The 17236-nt window shown below is 50.6% G+C and overlaps 1 protein-coding gene across 43 annotated transcripts in view; it reads left to right on the forward strand.

The window, feature by feature from the left end:
* Positions 1-17236, forward strand: part of TLN2 (talin 2) — a 479276-nt gene that overhangs the window by 438256 nt on the left and 23784 nt on the right. For all 43 annotated transcript variants that reach the window (XM_070054308.2, XM_089310520.1, XM_070054305.2 and 40 more), the window contains 5 exons: positions 30-155; positions 575-691; positions 3778-3963; positions 8726-8833; positions 16773-16878. In XM_070054308.2, the coding sequence (XP_069910409.2) occupies positions 30-155; positions 575-691; positions 3778-3963; positions 8726-8833; positions 16773-16878 (643 nt within the window). The remainder of the gene's footprint in view (positions 1-29; positions 156-574; positions 692-3777; positions 3964-8725; positions 8834-16772; positions 16879-17236) is intronic.

A 17236-nucleotide genomic window follows, 5' to 3' on the forward strand; every position in this document is an offset into this window, starting at 1 on the left:
CCTGCTTACGTGACTGTGCTCTCTTTCAGGTGGTGCTGATCAACGCCATCAAAGATGTGGCCAAGGCCCTTTCTGACCTCATTGGTGCAACCAAGGGAGCTGCCAGCAAGCCAGCTGATGACCCCTCCATGTACCAGCTCAAGGGAGCCGCAAAGGTAGTAGATTAGCTTGAGGGGTAGGACAGTCTGTATGAGAGTACTGGGAGAATACACATCTGCATTTCTTTCTCACTTAAAGGACAAAGAGTTGTCTTGCTAACATCGTCAGGTCAGAAGTAACAGGGCAAACATTTGGCCTAGCACTTGAGACACCAGTGAAGACGTCTGCATCCCATAGCAGCATGCCTGGGTTTAGTTCCCAGCTCTGGCTCCCAATTCCAGCTTCCTGCTAATGCAGACCCTGGGAGGCACTGGGTGATGGCTCAGTCATGTGGGGGAACCTGGGTTGCTTTCCCAGGTTGGGCCCAGCCCAGTCCTGGCTGTTGTGGGCATTTGAGGAGTAAAACGGGAGCTCTCTCTCTAAAAATAAATAAAGAGCTGAAGCGAGTAGTGTACTGTTCTCTCTTCCTCTGCAGGTGATGGTGACCAACGTCACTTCTCTCCTCAAGACTGTGAAGGCAGTGGAGGATGAAGCCACCCGGGGCACAAGGGCACTGGAGGCCACCATCGAGTACATAAAGCAGGAGCTCACGGTAAGGGGTCCCCTCCCTGGGGCACCTGCTGACCTAGCAGGAGCTTGTGTGAGAATTGAAGCATAAAGAGGGGTCTCCTGGGACACCTGAACCAGGGAAGCCTCCTCACCTGCCTGTGGATAGCACTGCATAGTTGAGACCACACGCGGCAGAGTCTGGCTAGGAAGAGTGTGTAGTGGTAATTAAGGAATTCACTGGACTGCATCATGTAGGACAATTCAGGCTTCATGCCACTGAAATCACAGCATGAAACCACAGCATCGTGGAGGATTCCTGGCAAAGGGCACATCAGTGTGGCTGTTAACACTCAGCCCAAGGTCCATTCACAAGTACATGTGTGGCCTCTCATGATTCCTGTGCTGTTGCTAACAGCTCACGCTGCTGCACACGTGTGGACTTTGTCGGGTGAGGTTCACTTTTGGAGGTGGAAAGTGCTGGGAGCCTTTCCCTGAGACGTGGGCCTTTAAGATCCAGCTCCTTCCTGTTGGAGGGGTCTGATCTTAGAGGCATAGACCCTGTTCATTTTGCCGCCTTGTTTCAGCAGTGTGGGGTGGCAATCCCTAAGTTGCTGTGGAGGGGATGATGTCTGTTCTTATGATCTCATATCGGCTATGTGTTGATATCTTAGTTCCTACAGAGAGAAATAGGCTGAAAGGGATGGTTTCAAGCTGAGATTTTTTTTAAAGATTTATTTTTATTTATTTGAAAGAGTTACATAGAGAGGTAGAAACAAAGAGAGAGAAATGTCTTCTATCTGATGGTTCACTCCCCAAATGGCCACAACAGACAGAGCTGAGCTGATCCAAAGCCAGGAGCCAGGAGCTGCTTCTTAAGCCGTCCTCCACTGCTTTCCCAGGTGCATTAGCAGGGAGCTGGATCGGAAGCGGAACAACCGGGAACTCAAACCAGTGCCCACATGGGATACCAGTGCTGCGTGCCAGGGCTTCAGCCCGCTGTGCCACAGCGCCAGCCCCTGAGCTTTTTTAAATGGGAGGTCACACGACAGACTGAGTTTTGGGTGGGTGGGTGGAAGGTACTGGGGAACCTGCTATTGCTTCCACTTGCTCTGCACCTTTTTTGGGGGTCAACTGTTTAGGTGCCCTGAGGATCAGCACTAGAAACAAGTGATCCTATAGGTTTTCTTGGTTTTTGGTTTTTTTTTTTTTTTAATGATTTATTTATTTATTTGAGAGGCTGAGTTAGAGAGGTCTTTCATCCACTTGTTTCCTCTCCAGTGGGCCGTAACAGCCAGAGCTACACTGATTGAAAAACAAGGAACCAGAAGCTGCTTTCAGTCTCCCACGTAGGTGCAGGGGCCCAAGCACTTGAGCCATCCTCTGCTGCTTTCCCAGGCTATCAGCAGGGAGCTGGATCAGAAGTGGAGCAGCCGGGACGCAAACCAGTACCCACATGGGATGGCAGTGCTGCAGGCAGATGCTTAACCTACTATGCCATAGCACCAGCCCTGGTCATGGGGTTTGGGGGATGGAGGCTTAGGTTCTGGGGTCTCTAATGGATCCAGGCCTGGCTGATATTGTGCTTAGTTCATACTTTGAAAGAGAAATGAAGATAGGGCTGGCGCCGTGGCGCAGTGGGTTAATTCTCCGCCTGCGGCACCAGCATCCTATATGGGTACCGGTTCTAGTCCCAGCTGCTCCTCTTCCAGTCTAGCTCTCTGCTATGGCCTGGGAAGGCAGTAGATGGTCCAAGTGCTTGGGCCCCTGCACCCACGTGGGAGACCAGGAAGAAGCTCCTGGCTCTTGGATCCAAATGGGCACAGCTCCGGCCCTTGCGGCCATTTGGGGAGTGAACCAATGGAAGGAAGACCTTTCTGTCTGTCTCTCCCTCTCACTGTCTGTAACTCTAACTCTCAAATAAAATCTTTAAAAAAAGAGAGAGAAATGAAGAAATACAGGAGCTACCCAGAGCTAGTGGTATCCTTACACACTGCTGCCTGGCACCTCCCTGGATGCATGGGCTGGGCATTTCCTACTCAAGTCTGGGCACGGGCTCTGATACGTGTGCGTGGGGCTGTTGGTGACAAAGGAAGAGAAGAGTTGAACTTTGGAGCTTTCCCGGGGAGTGACTGACACTTGGTCCCAGTGGGATCTAGAATTCACCTGGAGGCTATGTTTTCAGGGAGCGCGTGCTGAAATGTGGAGCACTGTGTCCATGTGGCTTAAAATCCACTACCACATTCAGGAGAGCACCTGGGAGTTGGGGTCCTGGGCTGCTTTAAATGCTCCTGCCCACTTTGAGGGTACAGTGATGTTTGACAATGGTGCCATGTGTCCAGGATGCTGGCTGAGTCCTTTCTCCCTGTCGATACACAGTTGCCTTGGGCAGAGAACAGGGCAGCCCTACCTGCGATGAAGGCCCCCAAGCACAGGGACAGGTGCACATTCAGCTCACAGCCAGGGTACCTGTCCCTCTTGTTAGGACTTGGAGTTGAAGCAGAAACGACCAACTTGACTGACAGGTGAAGCTTCAAACTCTAAAGGTTTGTGTGCACGCATGCTGTTACATATTCAGTGTCACCATGGCACGCTTGACACGAACACCTCTGTACAATTATGCAGATTTAATTGCAAGATGGGCTAAGAATAGAAGGAGTCAATGCTTCATTTCCCCACCCTCACAGCTTCCTGAAGCGGGGGCGCGGTGCAGAGTGATGCATTCGGGTCAGCCCTGCTCCAGAACCAGCACCAGGATTGCTGAGGTTCTGGAAACTGCTAAAGCAGCAGCGGGCACAGAGGAAGGGAACCAAGAGGCCACACAAGCACCTGGGATGCAAAGTATGCAAATCCCGGCCGTGGGTTTCTGTTGACGAACAGATCTGTGCTGCAAACGTTAACCTCTGGCTTCTGCTGATGTCAAGTGTAGCCTTGAGGATTGCATCTGTGCTAGAATCTTGAAAGCAAGAACATGCCTGTACTTAAATTTCCAGTTTCCTGTCATTTGGGTATTTTCTTCCAGTAGCTGGCTCCACTTTCAGATGCTGAGCTACAGCCTGGTTGGATAAGAATAAAGGCTTGTTACCCTTTCCTTTGTGATTTTTTTTCACCCCTTCTCTTTCTGACTTGCAGGTGTTCCAGTCCCAAGAGGTACCTGAAAAGACATCGTCACCTGAAGAATCGATAAGGATGACGAAGGGCATCACCATGGCAACAGCCAAAGCTGTGGCAGCGGGGAACTCGTGTAGACAGGAGGACGTGATTGCCACCGCCAACCTGAGCCGCAAAGCCGTTTCAGACATGTTGACGGCTTGCAAGGTAAAGGCCTTGGCCTTGCTCTGGCTGGACGGCTTGGTGGCTTGTCAGGATTTAAGTTGTTTGGTGTCATCGGAAGGAGAAGAGGGGCTGTACAGTGTAGCAGGGAGCAGCTCAGTGTCTGAAGCTTGGTCATAAGATACAGACTGAAGACAGCATATGCTGGGGGTGGAGGTGGTTCCTTTCATCAGTTGAGACTCACATCCCGTATTGGAGTGCCCGGGTTCAAGTCCCACCTCCACCTGTAAGTCCAGCTTTCTGCTAAAGCACACTTCGGGAGGCAGTGTGTGTCAGCTCAAGTCCTTGGAGCTCTGCCTTCCACCTGTGAGACCAGGGTTGGATTCCTGGCTTCTGGCTTTGGACTAGCCCAGTCCAGCTGCTGTGAACATTCGGGGAGTGCGCCAGTGGATGGAAGATCTCTGTCTTTCTCTCTGTCTGGTTTTCTGGTAAAAGGGAAAATTTTTTAAGATAATCTACTTTTTTTAAAACAATGTCTGCGTCTGTCTGTGGGAAGCAGCTCTCGGGCGCTTTGTGTTGAAGAGGGAGGGGGCAAGCCCGGCTGACCTGACCTTTGCTTTTCCTAACTGGGCAGGAAGCCTTCCTCCCAGAGGGCAGCAGAGGCCCAGTGAGAGTAGGAAGCGGAGACTGCAGCGCTCAGTCAGAGCCCTCCAGATGAGCCGTGTTTGCTCTTCTGCCTGCCGCCTTTGCTGCCTCCTCCACACATTTGCCATTTTGCCCCAGGGAAAAGTGTGGCCACCACTGGTTGAAAAAGTGGGTGAAAGCAGCAGTACACACTTTGGGGAGCTACCTTCCAGCCTGTGTGCTGTCTGTCGGGTGTCTCAGAGACTCTTCTGATCCTCAGGTGGATAACTAGATCAGCTGCCCTGAGCCCATGCCGGGCGGAGGGAGGCAGAGTGGGTGGGAGGGTGTGGAGCCCCGGAGACCTGAGCCCTACGATCTTGCTTTTATTTTTATCTATTAAGAAAGTGACCCAGTGGTGGGCATGTGGCCCAGCAGTGATGACAACCATGTTCCCTATCAGAGTGCCTAGGTTCCATACCAGCCTCTTGATACTGACATCTGCTTTCTGGTAACACACCCCCCTGGATGCAGTGGTGATGGCTTAAGTAGTTGAGTCCTTTCCCTCCATGTGAGAGACCAGGATTGAATTCCCAGCTCCCAGCTTTGGACCTGCCCAGCCCCTGCCAGTGTGGACTTCTGGGGAGTGTTTGAGTAGATGGGAGCTCTCTCTGTCTCTCTGTGCGTGTTTGTGTGTCTTTCTCTCTCTGCCTCTCAAAGAAGTAGATATTTTTAAGAAGGTCCCCTGTACGAGCCCTCATGTTATCTTCCACCCATGGAGCACCCACAGGCCTCCAACCTCTAGGGACAGACTTGCCCCAGTGCCTCTGACTTCTGTTCAGTGTTGGCTTGGTGACCACTGCTGTGGTGAGTGGAGGTGGGGGGAGCTAGCCACAGAATTGGAAAAACATCTGTTATAGACTGGGGTCTGAGGGAGCCGAGCCCTGCTTTGTGGTAGTGTTGAGTTCTATAGAGGTTGCCACTGTAGGGTCCAACTCTGAGGTGGGATGATGTGGAGGTAAGTGGTGGGTAACAGGAGGAGACAGAGGGCTGAAGAAATGGCCAGCAAGGACCTGGCCAGCAGGGGCAGTGCCAGTTGATGGGACTGCTTGTGCACCGGAGAGAAAGGGGTAAGCAAGGGGTTGGAAAGGCTGCAGTGGGAGGTAGGGCAGGCTCCTCCGTGAAGGATAGGGGGTGCTAAGCCAATAGGTTTCGACTCTGTCCTGAGGCTGCAAATACTCACCATTTTGATATGCTTAGTGATTCTGCCCACCAGAGGGATAGCTTCCCCAGGGGTCACTCTATGAATCAAAGAAGAGGATTTTACAGGCAGGACATGCCCCGAGGACATCATGGTATCCCAGGGCACCTATTATTATGCAGAGGCTGTCACATGTATTCTGTCATTTGCTCTTGATGACAAAGGTAAAGTCATTATTCTGACGTGCCAGGTGATGAAACAGAGGCTCAGAAAGGTTAAGTGGCAGGGCAGGAATTGTGGCACAGTGGGTGAAACCAGCACTTGGGTCCCCTACATTCCATTCCTGAGGGCCTGTTCGAGTCCTAGCTACTCGGCTTCTAATCCAGCCTCCTGCTAATGCACAGGGAAGCAGCAGATGATGGCCCAAGTACCTGGGTTGCTGCAATTCGTGTGGGAGACCCTGATGCTGGCTCCTTGCTTCAGCTTGGACAGGCCCCGTTGTTGCAAGCATTTGGGGAGGCAACCAGCAGATGGATGACCTCTCTGTCTCCCTCTCCCTCTCATTTTGCTTTCAAATAAGTAAATCGGTCTTTTCTGAAAAAGAGAGAGGTTGGGTGGCATGACCAACATCACATAGCTCTTCTCTGTGAGGACCAGAACTGGCACCAGCTCTGCCAGTTGATACCTGTTGCCCATGGCCTCCCAGCCACAATACTCATGGTCTTTCCTGTTGATGAGTGACAGGCACTTCAGTCCCTGTGTCATAGACTTGAAATAAAAGGGGAAGTAATAGCAACAACAAAAACCACGATTGAGGTGGAAATAGAATGGAACTCAAAGTTTTAGGTCTCTTAATCAGAGGTTCCCCCATATCTTCATTGGGGGGAGGTCCTGGAGAAAAGCACGGGTGCTGTGTGCCCAGCGTCAGCTCCCATCTGCATCACAGCATCCTGGCCATGCAGGACAGACTAAGAACTTGTGTGTCTACCTCACACCGCCAGGCCAGACGAGAGGGCCAGTGTCCCTGTTGACCCTGTGGCTGCTCTTAGCACGGGGCTTATTGCACAAACCCAGTAACACTTCCATTCCTTTGTCTCCATGTCTGGAAATGAGGCAGCTGGACAGAAACGGATGTGTGTGCAGCACATACACACACAGAGAAAACCAGGATGCTGAGCGGTGGCTCTGGAGGAAGCCGCGGTGCCCTCTGGGGGCCCCCACGTTGGGGCCGAGCAGGGCAGGCAGGGCAGACGGAGATGCACAGGAAGCTACCCTCTGCTCGCTCTGTGGGACTGGAAGGTTATGCCAACCGCCCCGGCAGAGTCCCCCCCGAAACCTGAGTCAGCACTCGTGTTTTTCTTTCTGGTTACTTACACATGTTTGTTTTGTTGGGTTTTGTGTCTGCTGTTATCAGTGATGTCACAGGGCTGTTTCTCTGTTGCTAGGAGTCTTCAGTACTGACTTAATGACTGCAAAGCCGTCTGCTAGTGAATATTATCTTTCCCCTATTAGCAGACGTCTAGGTCGTCTGCAGTTTTTTAAATCATGAACTTTACTGTTAAGAGCATCTTGGGCCTATCTGTTTGTCCCGTGATTTGGGTTATTTCCTTGGGCAAGAGTCCCAGAAGCCACATTTGTGGGTCAAATGTAACAATTTTAATCAATGCCAGATTGTTCTCCCGAGTGACACAGCCACCGCCGTGGATAGGAACGCCTCAACCTCACCTCTCCCAGGACCCTCAGCGGGGGCCTTGCCTGTGACCTGCTGGAGGTGCCTGAGCGGTGGCGTAGTCTGTGTCACTCCACACTGGTGTCTCAGCAGACATGGGCTCTGGCCTCACGTCGGACACAGGGGCTCAGGGCTGAACAAAGCATGGTAGTGCTGAGAACAGGCTCCTGGTTCCCACTTCTGAGGCTTCAGATGAGTCATGCTAGCTCCTAAGTCACAAATGCTGGGGCCACTTACTGCAGGGGTGGGGGCCAGGTCAGTCCCCACCCACACCCCGCATGGGCCTCCAGTGGGTCAGTGCATGGGTCCAGGCCCTCATCCCCTTCCATCTCGATCTTTTAACCTGGTTTGTGATTTGTGTCTGTCCCGATTTGTGATTTATGTGTGGTTTTCTATTTTATGTGTTTCTCTAAACCTCTAAAGTTGTTTCCAGAGGGAAGCCATAAAAGGTAGAATGGCTAAATGGGTAGGATTACCAGGTTTAGCAAATGAAAAATGGGGTGTCTCATACTTGCACTAAAATTTGTTTCGCTGTTTATCTGCATTGCATATTTAACTGGGGGTTTTATCTGGCAACCCTATGAATGGGCATGCTGTGGGAAATGCTATCTCCTAAAAGACTCGAGGTGCCAGGTCACAAGTGCAAGGAAAAAGCTCTGTCACCCCAGTGCCCTGGCTCGCTTATCTCAACACTTGCATAACGTGAGATGAGTTATGGGGCCTCCGGGGGTGCTGGCGTGCTTGCTATCTGCAGTGTCCCAGGAGAGGAGCCACAGGGCCCCCTGGTCATGGAGGCCTCACTGTGACCGCAGGGTAGTCAGGTCAGGGGGTGGGAACCTGGGCTTGCTGAGCCCACAAATGGAGCCTTCAGGAATCCTCCCTCGTTGACCCCGGGTCAGTCCGTCTCCTGCCGTGGCCCCCTAATCATGAATCTTGCCTGGAATTTATAGTGCATGTGGCACTCTTTCCTGAACTTTTGAGTGTGTGTGGGGTTTTTTGCATTTCAGTGAAAGGGGGTGGGAGAGGGGTAAAACAGGGACCAGAGTGAGTGGTTTCTGTCGCTGTGGCCTTAAGGCAACACAAGCTGTGTCACAGAACCTGCAGTGGGGTGGGGGTCAGTCTTCGGGGTGTGGGGACGGGTTTGGCAGAGGTCTCTTGCATTGGGGTCCCGGTTGCCCCCTACTCTGCTCCCAGGCTGGGTGACTCCTAAAGTGGCTTTTTCTGCCTTGCGACAGATGCCTTCTCTCTCCCTGCAGCAAGCATCCTTCCACGCCGATGTCAGCGAGGAGGTACGAAGCAGAGCCTTGCGCCACGGGACGGAGTGCGCCCTCGGCTACCTGGACCTGCTGGAGCATGTGCTAGTGGTAAGGAGGGTGAGGGGTGGGGGCGGTGGGCAAAGCCGGGCGACAGCTGCGTGTCCCACCTGCCTGGTCCCACGGGGTCTGGTGCACATCTTCCCTCTTTGAGCGTGGTCTGGGCACAGCTTGTAGGGCTGGAACTGGACTGAGCTCAGTGACCAGAGAAAGTGGTGGCTAGAATCCAGGGGAGCTGGCTCTTTCTTACTCCAGAGAGAGGCAAGACTGGTGCCTACGAGGAGGAGGAGTGGGCAGGGTGAGGGGCAAAGCAGGAAGGCTTCCAGGGCCACTCCCAGAAAAGCCAGGAGGGCGTGTTAGGAAGACCCCAGCATGTCCAGACATGGAGGGCTTCTGTGACAACCTTGGGAAGCTCTCACTAGTGCTGCCAATGACCTGCTGGCCTCTTGTCACCTCTTCCTGTCCTCCCAAGAATGCTGGAGGCCAGTGTGCCTGACCTAGGGATGCACTGGGAAGGTGGGAGTGGCATGTGCCCGTGGGGAGTATGGGACAGTGGTCATGGCAGGTGGACTGCCCACCCGGGCTGTGCAAACTGCTGGCTCCTGGTGACTTAACTCGCCACACAGCTTGAGGACCAAACCCTGGAAAACAAGACAGACGGATGCTGAGTGTCCATCTCCCCCATGTCCTGGAAGCACACTTAGAACCATGTAAGTCGTGGAGTCCTGAGCACATCAAGAAGAGAAAACATTGATGCCTTCCCTCCACCATCACCCGGCTTGTCCCAGACCTCACCCGAGAGTCACAACAGGCCGCTCTCTGGCGCACAGTCACATGTGTCTTTTCCTTGGCTGGCCGGACATTCACTGTTTTTCTCATCTTGTCCTTGTGCCTTTGGCCGGCCAGCCAGGGAAGTGATCTGAGACTCAGCAAAGTCTGTCCTTGGTTGAGCTCACCTAGCTTTTCCTCAGCAGAGCTGGGGTCAAATCAATCGCACTCCTGCTCGTTCTGGCATTCACTGCCTTCTCCTTAAAACCAGTTATCTCTGATGTTGAGCGTCTTGGGTCTTCTAGGGATCCTTGTTTTTATTCTTCATCCTGGTAACTGCAGTCAGTGCTGAGGCATAGCTGTGGGGACAGTAGCCAGCCTGGGACTCCTTCCTAAGCTTCCAAATGCTGGGTCCTTACAAATAGAAATCCCTGCATTCTATGTGGGCTGGGCAAGGACCATCCAAGCTGGACAGAGTCACAGGCAGGAGCCTCTGTGGCCAAACTAACACACATGTGATCATGTGAAGTGTTCAACCCTCAAGCCTCCTAGCAGGAAATTCATGGGAAAGGGAAAAAGACATCTTTGTCTTCCTGGAGCAGTTTCCTGAGTCGTGTAGGATCTTAACTGGCAGCTGGGCAGCAGAGAGGGGCCAGTGGATTTGGAAGGCTGAGGGCTAGAAGAATTGAGTTCAGCTCCTGGCTCTGCCGTCTAGGCAGCCACATGGCCACTGTCCTGTCTGGGCCTCAGTTTTGTCAGGTGTTTAACAGGCAGTTTATGGAGGATTGAGCGAGCGTGTCTGGAAACCCAGGGCTGTGTGGCTGAGCTAACACTCTCCGGCTGCTGGATTGAAGTCTGCCGACTGGAAGGTGCCTTTCCCTGCTGGCTGGCAGCTAAGTCCCGGCTTACGGCATTGGGGCCCCCAGTGCTCCCCAAGTGGGGGCTCTCCTCCTACCCTCCATTTCTCCTCCTTGTTGTCTCTCTTGTTTTCATCTCGTTCATATGGGGGGCAGGCGGGAGGCAGAGGGATCCCCTCATTTCCACTTCCCCACTCTGAGCCATGCTCTCTCCTGCACATGTGCCTGCGGGCCAAGCCCGGTATCCGTGACCCTCAGGTCGGCACTTTCTGCCTTTGCTCTTGGTGAGTCGCATGATGAGAGCGTTGTGCCCTAGGGATCAGCCCCCAGCTTCGTCTCTGGCAAATCCACAGCCTGGGTAGAAAGCGGGCAGGCAGCCCTTATGATGGGTAGCGGACTGGTGGTCTCCTCCCTCCCTCTCCAGCAGAAAGATGGCTTGTTGCAGAGAGAGGGGTTCTTGCTCCCCAAGGGAGGGCAGGTGCCAGCACTTGTCATAAGGAGAAGTATATCCCCTGGGAAGAGGAAACTGGAGCCCTCACAGGCCACTCCCCTGACTTCGTGCAGACCGGAAACATGCCCTGGTGTCTGGGAACAAGCTGCTGCGTGGATCTCTTGCTTCCTCTCTCCTCCTCACCTCTCCTCCCCGTGCCCTGTGATGGGGTGAGCAAGATGAGACCAGACGTCCTTGATGCACGGTGTGTGTCTGTCCGAGGAGGAGGAGGAAGAGGCCAGATAGCAGGCCACTTTGCAGAGAGAGGCGGAGGTCACATCAGGGTCGCTGGGGAACATCAGAGAAACTGGAGGAACTTTGCCCAGGCCACGCCTTCAGAGACCCCTGCTTAATGGCCACTTGGTCCCTACTAGGCTTCAGTAATGACCATCAGTGGCTTTTTCTGTAATGGAAGAAGGGCATTTGCTGCAAGGAGACACAACATCGCACAGAATTTAGCGAGTTTTGGTCAGGAGGTTCTCCTGGAGGCCGGGGGCCCGTGGGTGGCCACTGCTTTCTTCTCCAGTCTCGGGCAAAACTGGCCTGCGCTACACAGCCACAGGTGTTTCTCCTGTGGCCATTCACCGTCTAGAAGACCAGTGTTCTATGACCGATCCCTCCTTGCATTTACTATAGACCTTCTGTGTTGCAAACCGGGGTTTCTTTTGCTCATTCTGTGTTATTATCGTCATTGTCACCTGCAGTTATAGCAGACATTTGCATTAATGTCCTGTTTCTCTAAGGCTGTTAAGGAGGTTTATGGTAGCCAGTGCTCCACTGAAAATGTTAACAAGAAGTAAAGCCAAATGATAGTGAAACTTCAGCCTTTTAAAAAATAAACAGAAATCATCTCAGGGTTTGCGGTCACGACTCTTCGGCCCCCCCGGGGTGAGACGTGCTGGTGGCTCCGACTTCTACGGAGAAGAGCGAAGGAGCATGTGTACTCATTTGTTTGCGTTTTTGTTTTTGTTCTCTGGAAAGCTGGGCACAGCTCTCTTTGAAAGGTGTTTTCTGGCTGGCGCCGTGGCTCACTAGGCTAATCCTCCGCCTGCGGTGCCGGTACCCCAGGTTCTAGTCCCGGTTGGGGCACCGGATTCTGTTCCAATTGCCCCTCTTCCAGGCCAGCTCTCTGCTGTGGCCCGGGAGTGCAGTGGAGGAGGTGTGATCAGATGACCATTCTGAAAAGAAAGTCAACCTAAACCAGAGCAGCCTCCCCGAATGCTTGAAAAACCGTTTTTAATGACTCAGGGAATAGGTGGAAGAGTCTTGACAGCTGTGTTACAAAAGGGGAAAGAGAGGGGCCGGCGCCGTGGCTCACTTGGTTAATCCTCCACCTGCGGCGCTGGCATCCCATATGAGCGCCTGGTTCTAGTCCTGGTTGCTCCTCTTCCAGTCCAGCTCTCTGCTGTGGCCTGGGAAGGCAGTGGAGGATGGCCCAGGTGCTTGGGCCCCTGTACCCGCGTGGGAGACCAGGAGGAAGCACCTGGCTCCTGCCTTCGGATCGGCGCAGCGCCAGCTGTAGCGGCCATTTGGGGGGTGAACCAACAGAAGGAAGACCTTTCTCTCTGTCTCTCTCACGGTCTGTAACTCTACTTGTCAAATAAATTTTTAAAAATGGGGGGGGGGGGTAGAAGCAAGGTTTGGAGAAAGTGCCCAACAATCCACACCACTCTGAGGTGGCAGGAGTGGTTCAGGATCTTCTTGAGTGGGCTACTTCCGTTAAATTTAGGTACATGAAAATATGGGGGAGACTACACTATGTGAACCTTGTTCAGATAAAATGCCATCGAGCCTTTCTTGGCTGGTTGGTCTATTTTAGTTTTACTTTAGAAAATCCTTAAAGAAACAGAGAATAATATTACCTGCATACCCGCCTCTCTAATTGGTTTGGCTCATTAACATTTTATTTGATTTGCTTCAGGTGTTTAAGTTCTAAAACAACATATCAGTAATAATTCTGCACCCTTCAGATTTCCCATTCTCTTTTCTCCCCTGCAAAGATGCAAATGACCATTGTGATTCTGCATCCTTAATCATGTGTGCATCCGGGGCCTCCAGAAAGCAAAGCCCTGGGCCATTTCTGGCTTCCCCCTCTCCCATCAAAGGAGCCTAAGCGCACTCCCACAGAAAGGGCCTTCATCTGTTGAGAGAGATCCCAGACCCCAGATGCCCATTTGGAAGCTACAAAGTAATAACCCTTGCTTGGCCAGTTCTCTGGAGAATCCAGTTAGCTCTCAGCAAGCACGGTGTTGACCTTGGGCTCTTGCTGCCCTGGGAGCTGCTCTAGGAAGTTTTAGAGATAGGTGCCCACTGCAGTGGTGTTGGCCTCCTGCATTTGCTGTTTGCTGGCTCACCCTGAGACTTGTGTGCAGGGCGAGCGGCAGCCACCTTGCATCTGCGGCAATCACAGTTCAGGATTTTTGCAAAACCACAATATGCAGTCTTTGGCAGGGCCAAAATTACTGTCTCTTCCACTAGCAGAACTTTAATGTGAATCTGTCTTTTGATCACTATTAGAAGTCATATTGACTTAATAGTGGAATAAAAATAGAAGCCCTTTCTTCCTGCCTCACGTAAAGTTAGAGTACTTTAATTGAGGCTGGTCCCTGTGTGAGAGAGCCCGTAGGGTACACAGGAGGGGTCCTTTGTCTACATCAAGGGCTCTTCTACAGGCAGAAGTCTTTAATCATTGTGCTTTGATGATTTCAGTACATCTCTCCACACCTGTAGCTCTTTTTCCAGTTTTGGAGACATAACTAGTATACAATGAACAACACATAGTTAAAGGATATGTTTTGGTTATTGATATGGGAATACATCTGTAAAGCCATCACCAGCAATCAAAACAATGAATGTATTCATCACCCCTCAAAATTCCTAGGAAACCACCGATCTGCTTATTGTTGCTGACTTGCGTGCATTTTCTAGCTGCTTCTATAAATGAAGTCACACAGCATCCACTCCTTCATTCAGCATCAGAATTTTCAATTGCATCCATTTTGTTGTATGCATAAATAATGTGTCTACAGCTAAGGAGTATTTCATTGTATTGAAATACTATTGGTGGTCATTTGGGTTGCTTGCTTTTTTTTTTTTTTTTTTTAACTACGAATAAAGCTTTGAAGAGCATTTCATACTCAAGTCTTTGTGCCAGTATCTGTCCATTGCTCTTGGGTAGATACCTACAAGTGGAATGTTTGGATCGTAGGATAGGTGTATGTTTAACTTTTTAGAAAAAAAATTGCTTTCCAAAGTTTGTACTGTTTTACATTTCCACCAGCAGTGTGTGAGAATTCTCCTCACTCTATATCCTGCTACCACTTGTCATTTTTAATTTTTTCTTGTTTTAGCCACCGTAGTGAGTATATGGTGGTATCTCATTGTGATTTTAATTTCTATTGTTGAAAGTCTTTTTGTGTACCTGTTTGCTTTCTGTATAGCTTTTTTGCTAAAATGTCTGCTCAGATCTTTTGCCTGTTTTTTGCTGGTTGGTTTTTTTTTTTTTTTCTTTTGAGCTTTAGAATTCTTTAGGTTTTTCTAGATAATAAGTTTTTTGTCAGATGTGTTTTGGAAGTAGTTTCTCCCAGGGTGTGATTTGTTGTCAGTTTCCTAACAAGTCTTGTTGGGGCAACTGAGACAAAGATAAACTATAAAAAAAGAAAGAAAAATAACAACACTACCATAGAGAATTTATGTGCAGCTATAACCTGGAAATTACAACAGTTAAAACTGTTTATATCATTTATATCTCAGACATTAAGCATTTAGAATGAACTTATATAAACATATAGGGTGAAGGTTTTTGTTTGCAGAAATCATCAAATTATTTTTAAGATTATATCTCTGCTTCCTGTTATCATTGTATCTGATGTCACATTGATTTCTCCTTTTAAACAGCCTTATGGAGACATAATTGACATCTGACAAAATTCATTCGAAGCATACAACTGATTAGTTTTAGTGGGTGTACAGCATTGTGCGACTGTTACCGTATTCTGATTGTAGAGCATTTTGTCACCTTAGAAAGATCATGTCAGTTAGTAGTCACTGACTCTCCTCACTCCCACAGTTCTCTCAATATTCCTTTGTGTATTCACTGATAGGATTCCACCCCACCTATACGGAAAGCACTGTTGTTGCACTTAATAATAAGTCAGCTGAAACTTTGAGAAAGGGTGAGGAATTGCATGGCAGGTTAGGTAGATGCATTGACCTTGACTCCTGAACTTAACTGCCTCCCCACCGGTTCTGTGAGAACCTAGTAGGCATTTGCCCCTCTCCTGTACCTCCCCGTGGCTCTAGTCTTCTTTTGCACCTGGTCTAGGAAGCCTTCAATGTAGGAGTCCTAGGAGTGTGTTGATCTGATTTTCTCTCATTCGTTTCCCTCATGCTCACCCATTCATAGGTCTGTACAGAAATCTTAGTATCTGTGGAGTGATAGATTCATAGGCTAAGAGAATTAACACAACTGATCATCTGGAATGATCAAACATCAGCAAATACAAAATAAACTTAAAGGATACCAGAAGAAGGGAGAATGGAAATAGAGGCATGTGACGTAATGCTCAAAAAGCACTGGTTAATCAGTACAAGTCTAACTTAAGGTGTGTGTATCCACGAGGCTGGGGCTGCTCACGGTATAACCAGTTATCTACTAAGCTTCCTGCAGCCATGTGCAAGGAGGGGTAGGCCCTGGGGTCCAAATGCCATCTTTTCCAACCCCCTGAGAGAGTGATTCTGCCACTTAGCCAGGTGAGAATAGGTCTGAGGCACCCAGAAGTTTGGAATTAACACTTAATGAATGCCTACTGTGATCCAGGCACCGCATGAAGTATTTCCCAAGGGTTACTCCATTTGATCTTTATGCCAGCCCTGAGGGATAGGCATTGGCAAGTTTTACAGATGAGACAGCAGGTGCTGAGGGGTTCAGTACTCACAAAGGAGCGACCTTGAAGCCAGGTATGAACACAGGTCTGTCCCGTTCCAAAGCTCATGCTTCGTCCTCAGCTCCGAGCCTCCCAGATGTCCAAAGACCGACAGTGGTCGAATTTAGCTCCGGGCTGTCTTAACATGCCTAAACCTGGAGCTTCCCGTCGCGGGCCCTGGGGAGAAAATGCAGCAAAGGCTGTTGGGAGGGGGAGTTCCAAATTAGGAAGGCACAGGATGCTTCCCATCAGGTCCGAAATGCACGGTGGAAGAAAGTAAGCAGTTCTCATCCAGTTTCTGAGTTCCATTCTCGGACAACTTTGAACAGCAGCCAGCTGAGGGGATGTCCTTTAAGTCAACTTAGTGTTTGGAGTCACCCATGCCTTTTTAATATCACAAAAAGCAGAAAACAATTTTTAAAGCTTTTGCACTGGTTCGAAAGAAGGCCGACGCGCATGGCTTCTCCCTGGTAGGCAGAACCCAGAAGAGGATTGCTTTTTCAGGAACGGCCCTCTTGCTTGGTGAAATGCTGCCTACATGGGGATTTTTGTCTCCAAAACCCCCATGAGTCACACGTTTCCAATGGTCTCACAGTTGTGGTGGTGTCACAAGCAGCAGCTGGCCCAGAGCTTGGTCTTCAGTGCTCACTCAGGCCATGCATGGCCTGTGAGTAATTTCAGGTGCTTATATTTCTTCCAGGACAGAAGTGGACTTTGTCCCCTCTCTGGTCTTTGGGAACTGTCAGAAGCCACCTTCAAGGCACCCGTGGTTTCCACTGTCTCATTTCTCACTTAAAGAAACAAGCCCAAGGAGTCTAAAATGTTTTCTCCCAAGCTCCACAAGTCACTTTGGGACAGAGAGCATCTGACGCCAGGTCCACCAGGGAGTGCGCTGCCTGTCGCCATGGTGACCGTGCTCCTTACGCACTTGACTTGTTCTTCACCCATAGATCCTTCAGAAACCAACCCCGGAACTCAAGCATCAGCTGGCTGCTTTCTCCAAGAGGGTCGCCGGCGCCGTGACGGAGCTCATTCAGGCCGCCGAAGCCATGAAAGGTAGGTGGCATTCTCTTGGGTCCTTATAACTGGGGCGTCCCCAGGGCCAGGCTGGCATGGCAGATGGAGCAGAGCAAGAGAGAGCACAGGCGCTTCATTGGCAGGTATAGCCAGGAGGAGCACGGGAGGGTACCTGTTTAAAGCAAGGTGATACAGAGTTAGATATCAGAAGTAACTTCCAGTGCAAGGCAAGTCATTCCTGCAGTCTTTGAATCAAGTATGACAGCTGCACAGGTACAATTCATATAAACTGCTGGTTTCTCCGAGGAGTCTGGTCGATTCTTTTTATCTATGCTCATTCAGCAGGGTATTTATTCCCATTCGAGTAATGCCCCGTGTGTAGGAAACAGCCATGTCT

Source organism: Oryctolagus cuniculus, chromosome 12 (genome assembly GCF_051225735.1).
Source record: "Oryctolagus cuniculus isolate XC-2025 breed Fujian yellow rabbit chromosome 12, ASM5122573v1, whole genome shotgun sequence".
Lineage (NCBI taxonomy): Eukaryota > Metazoa > Chordata > Mammalia > Lagomorpha > Leporidae > Oryctolagus > Oryctolagus cuniculus.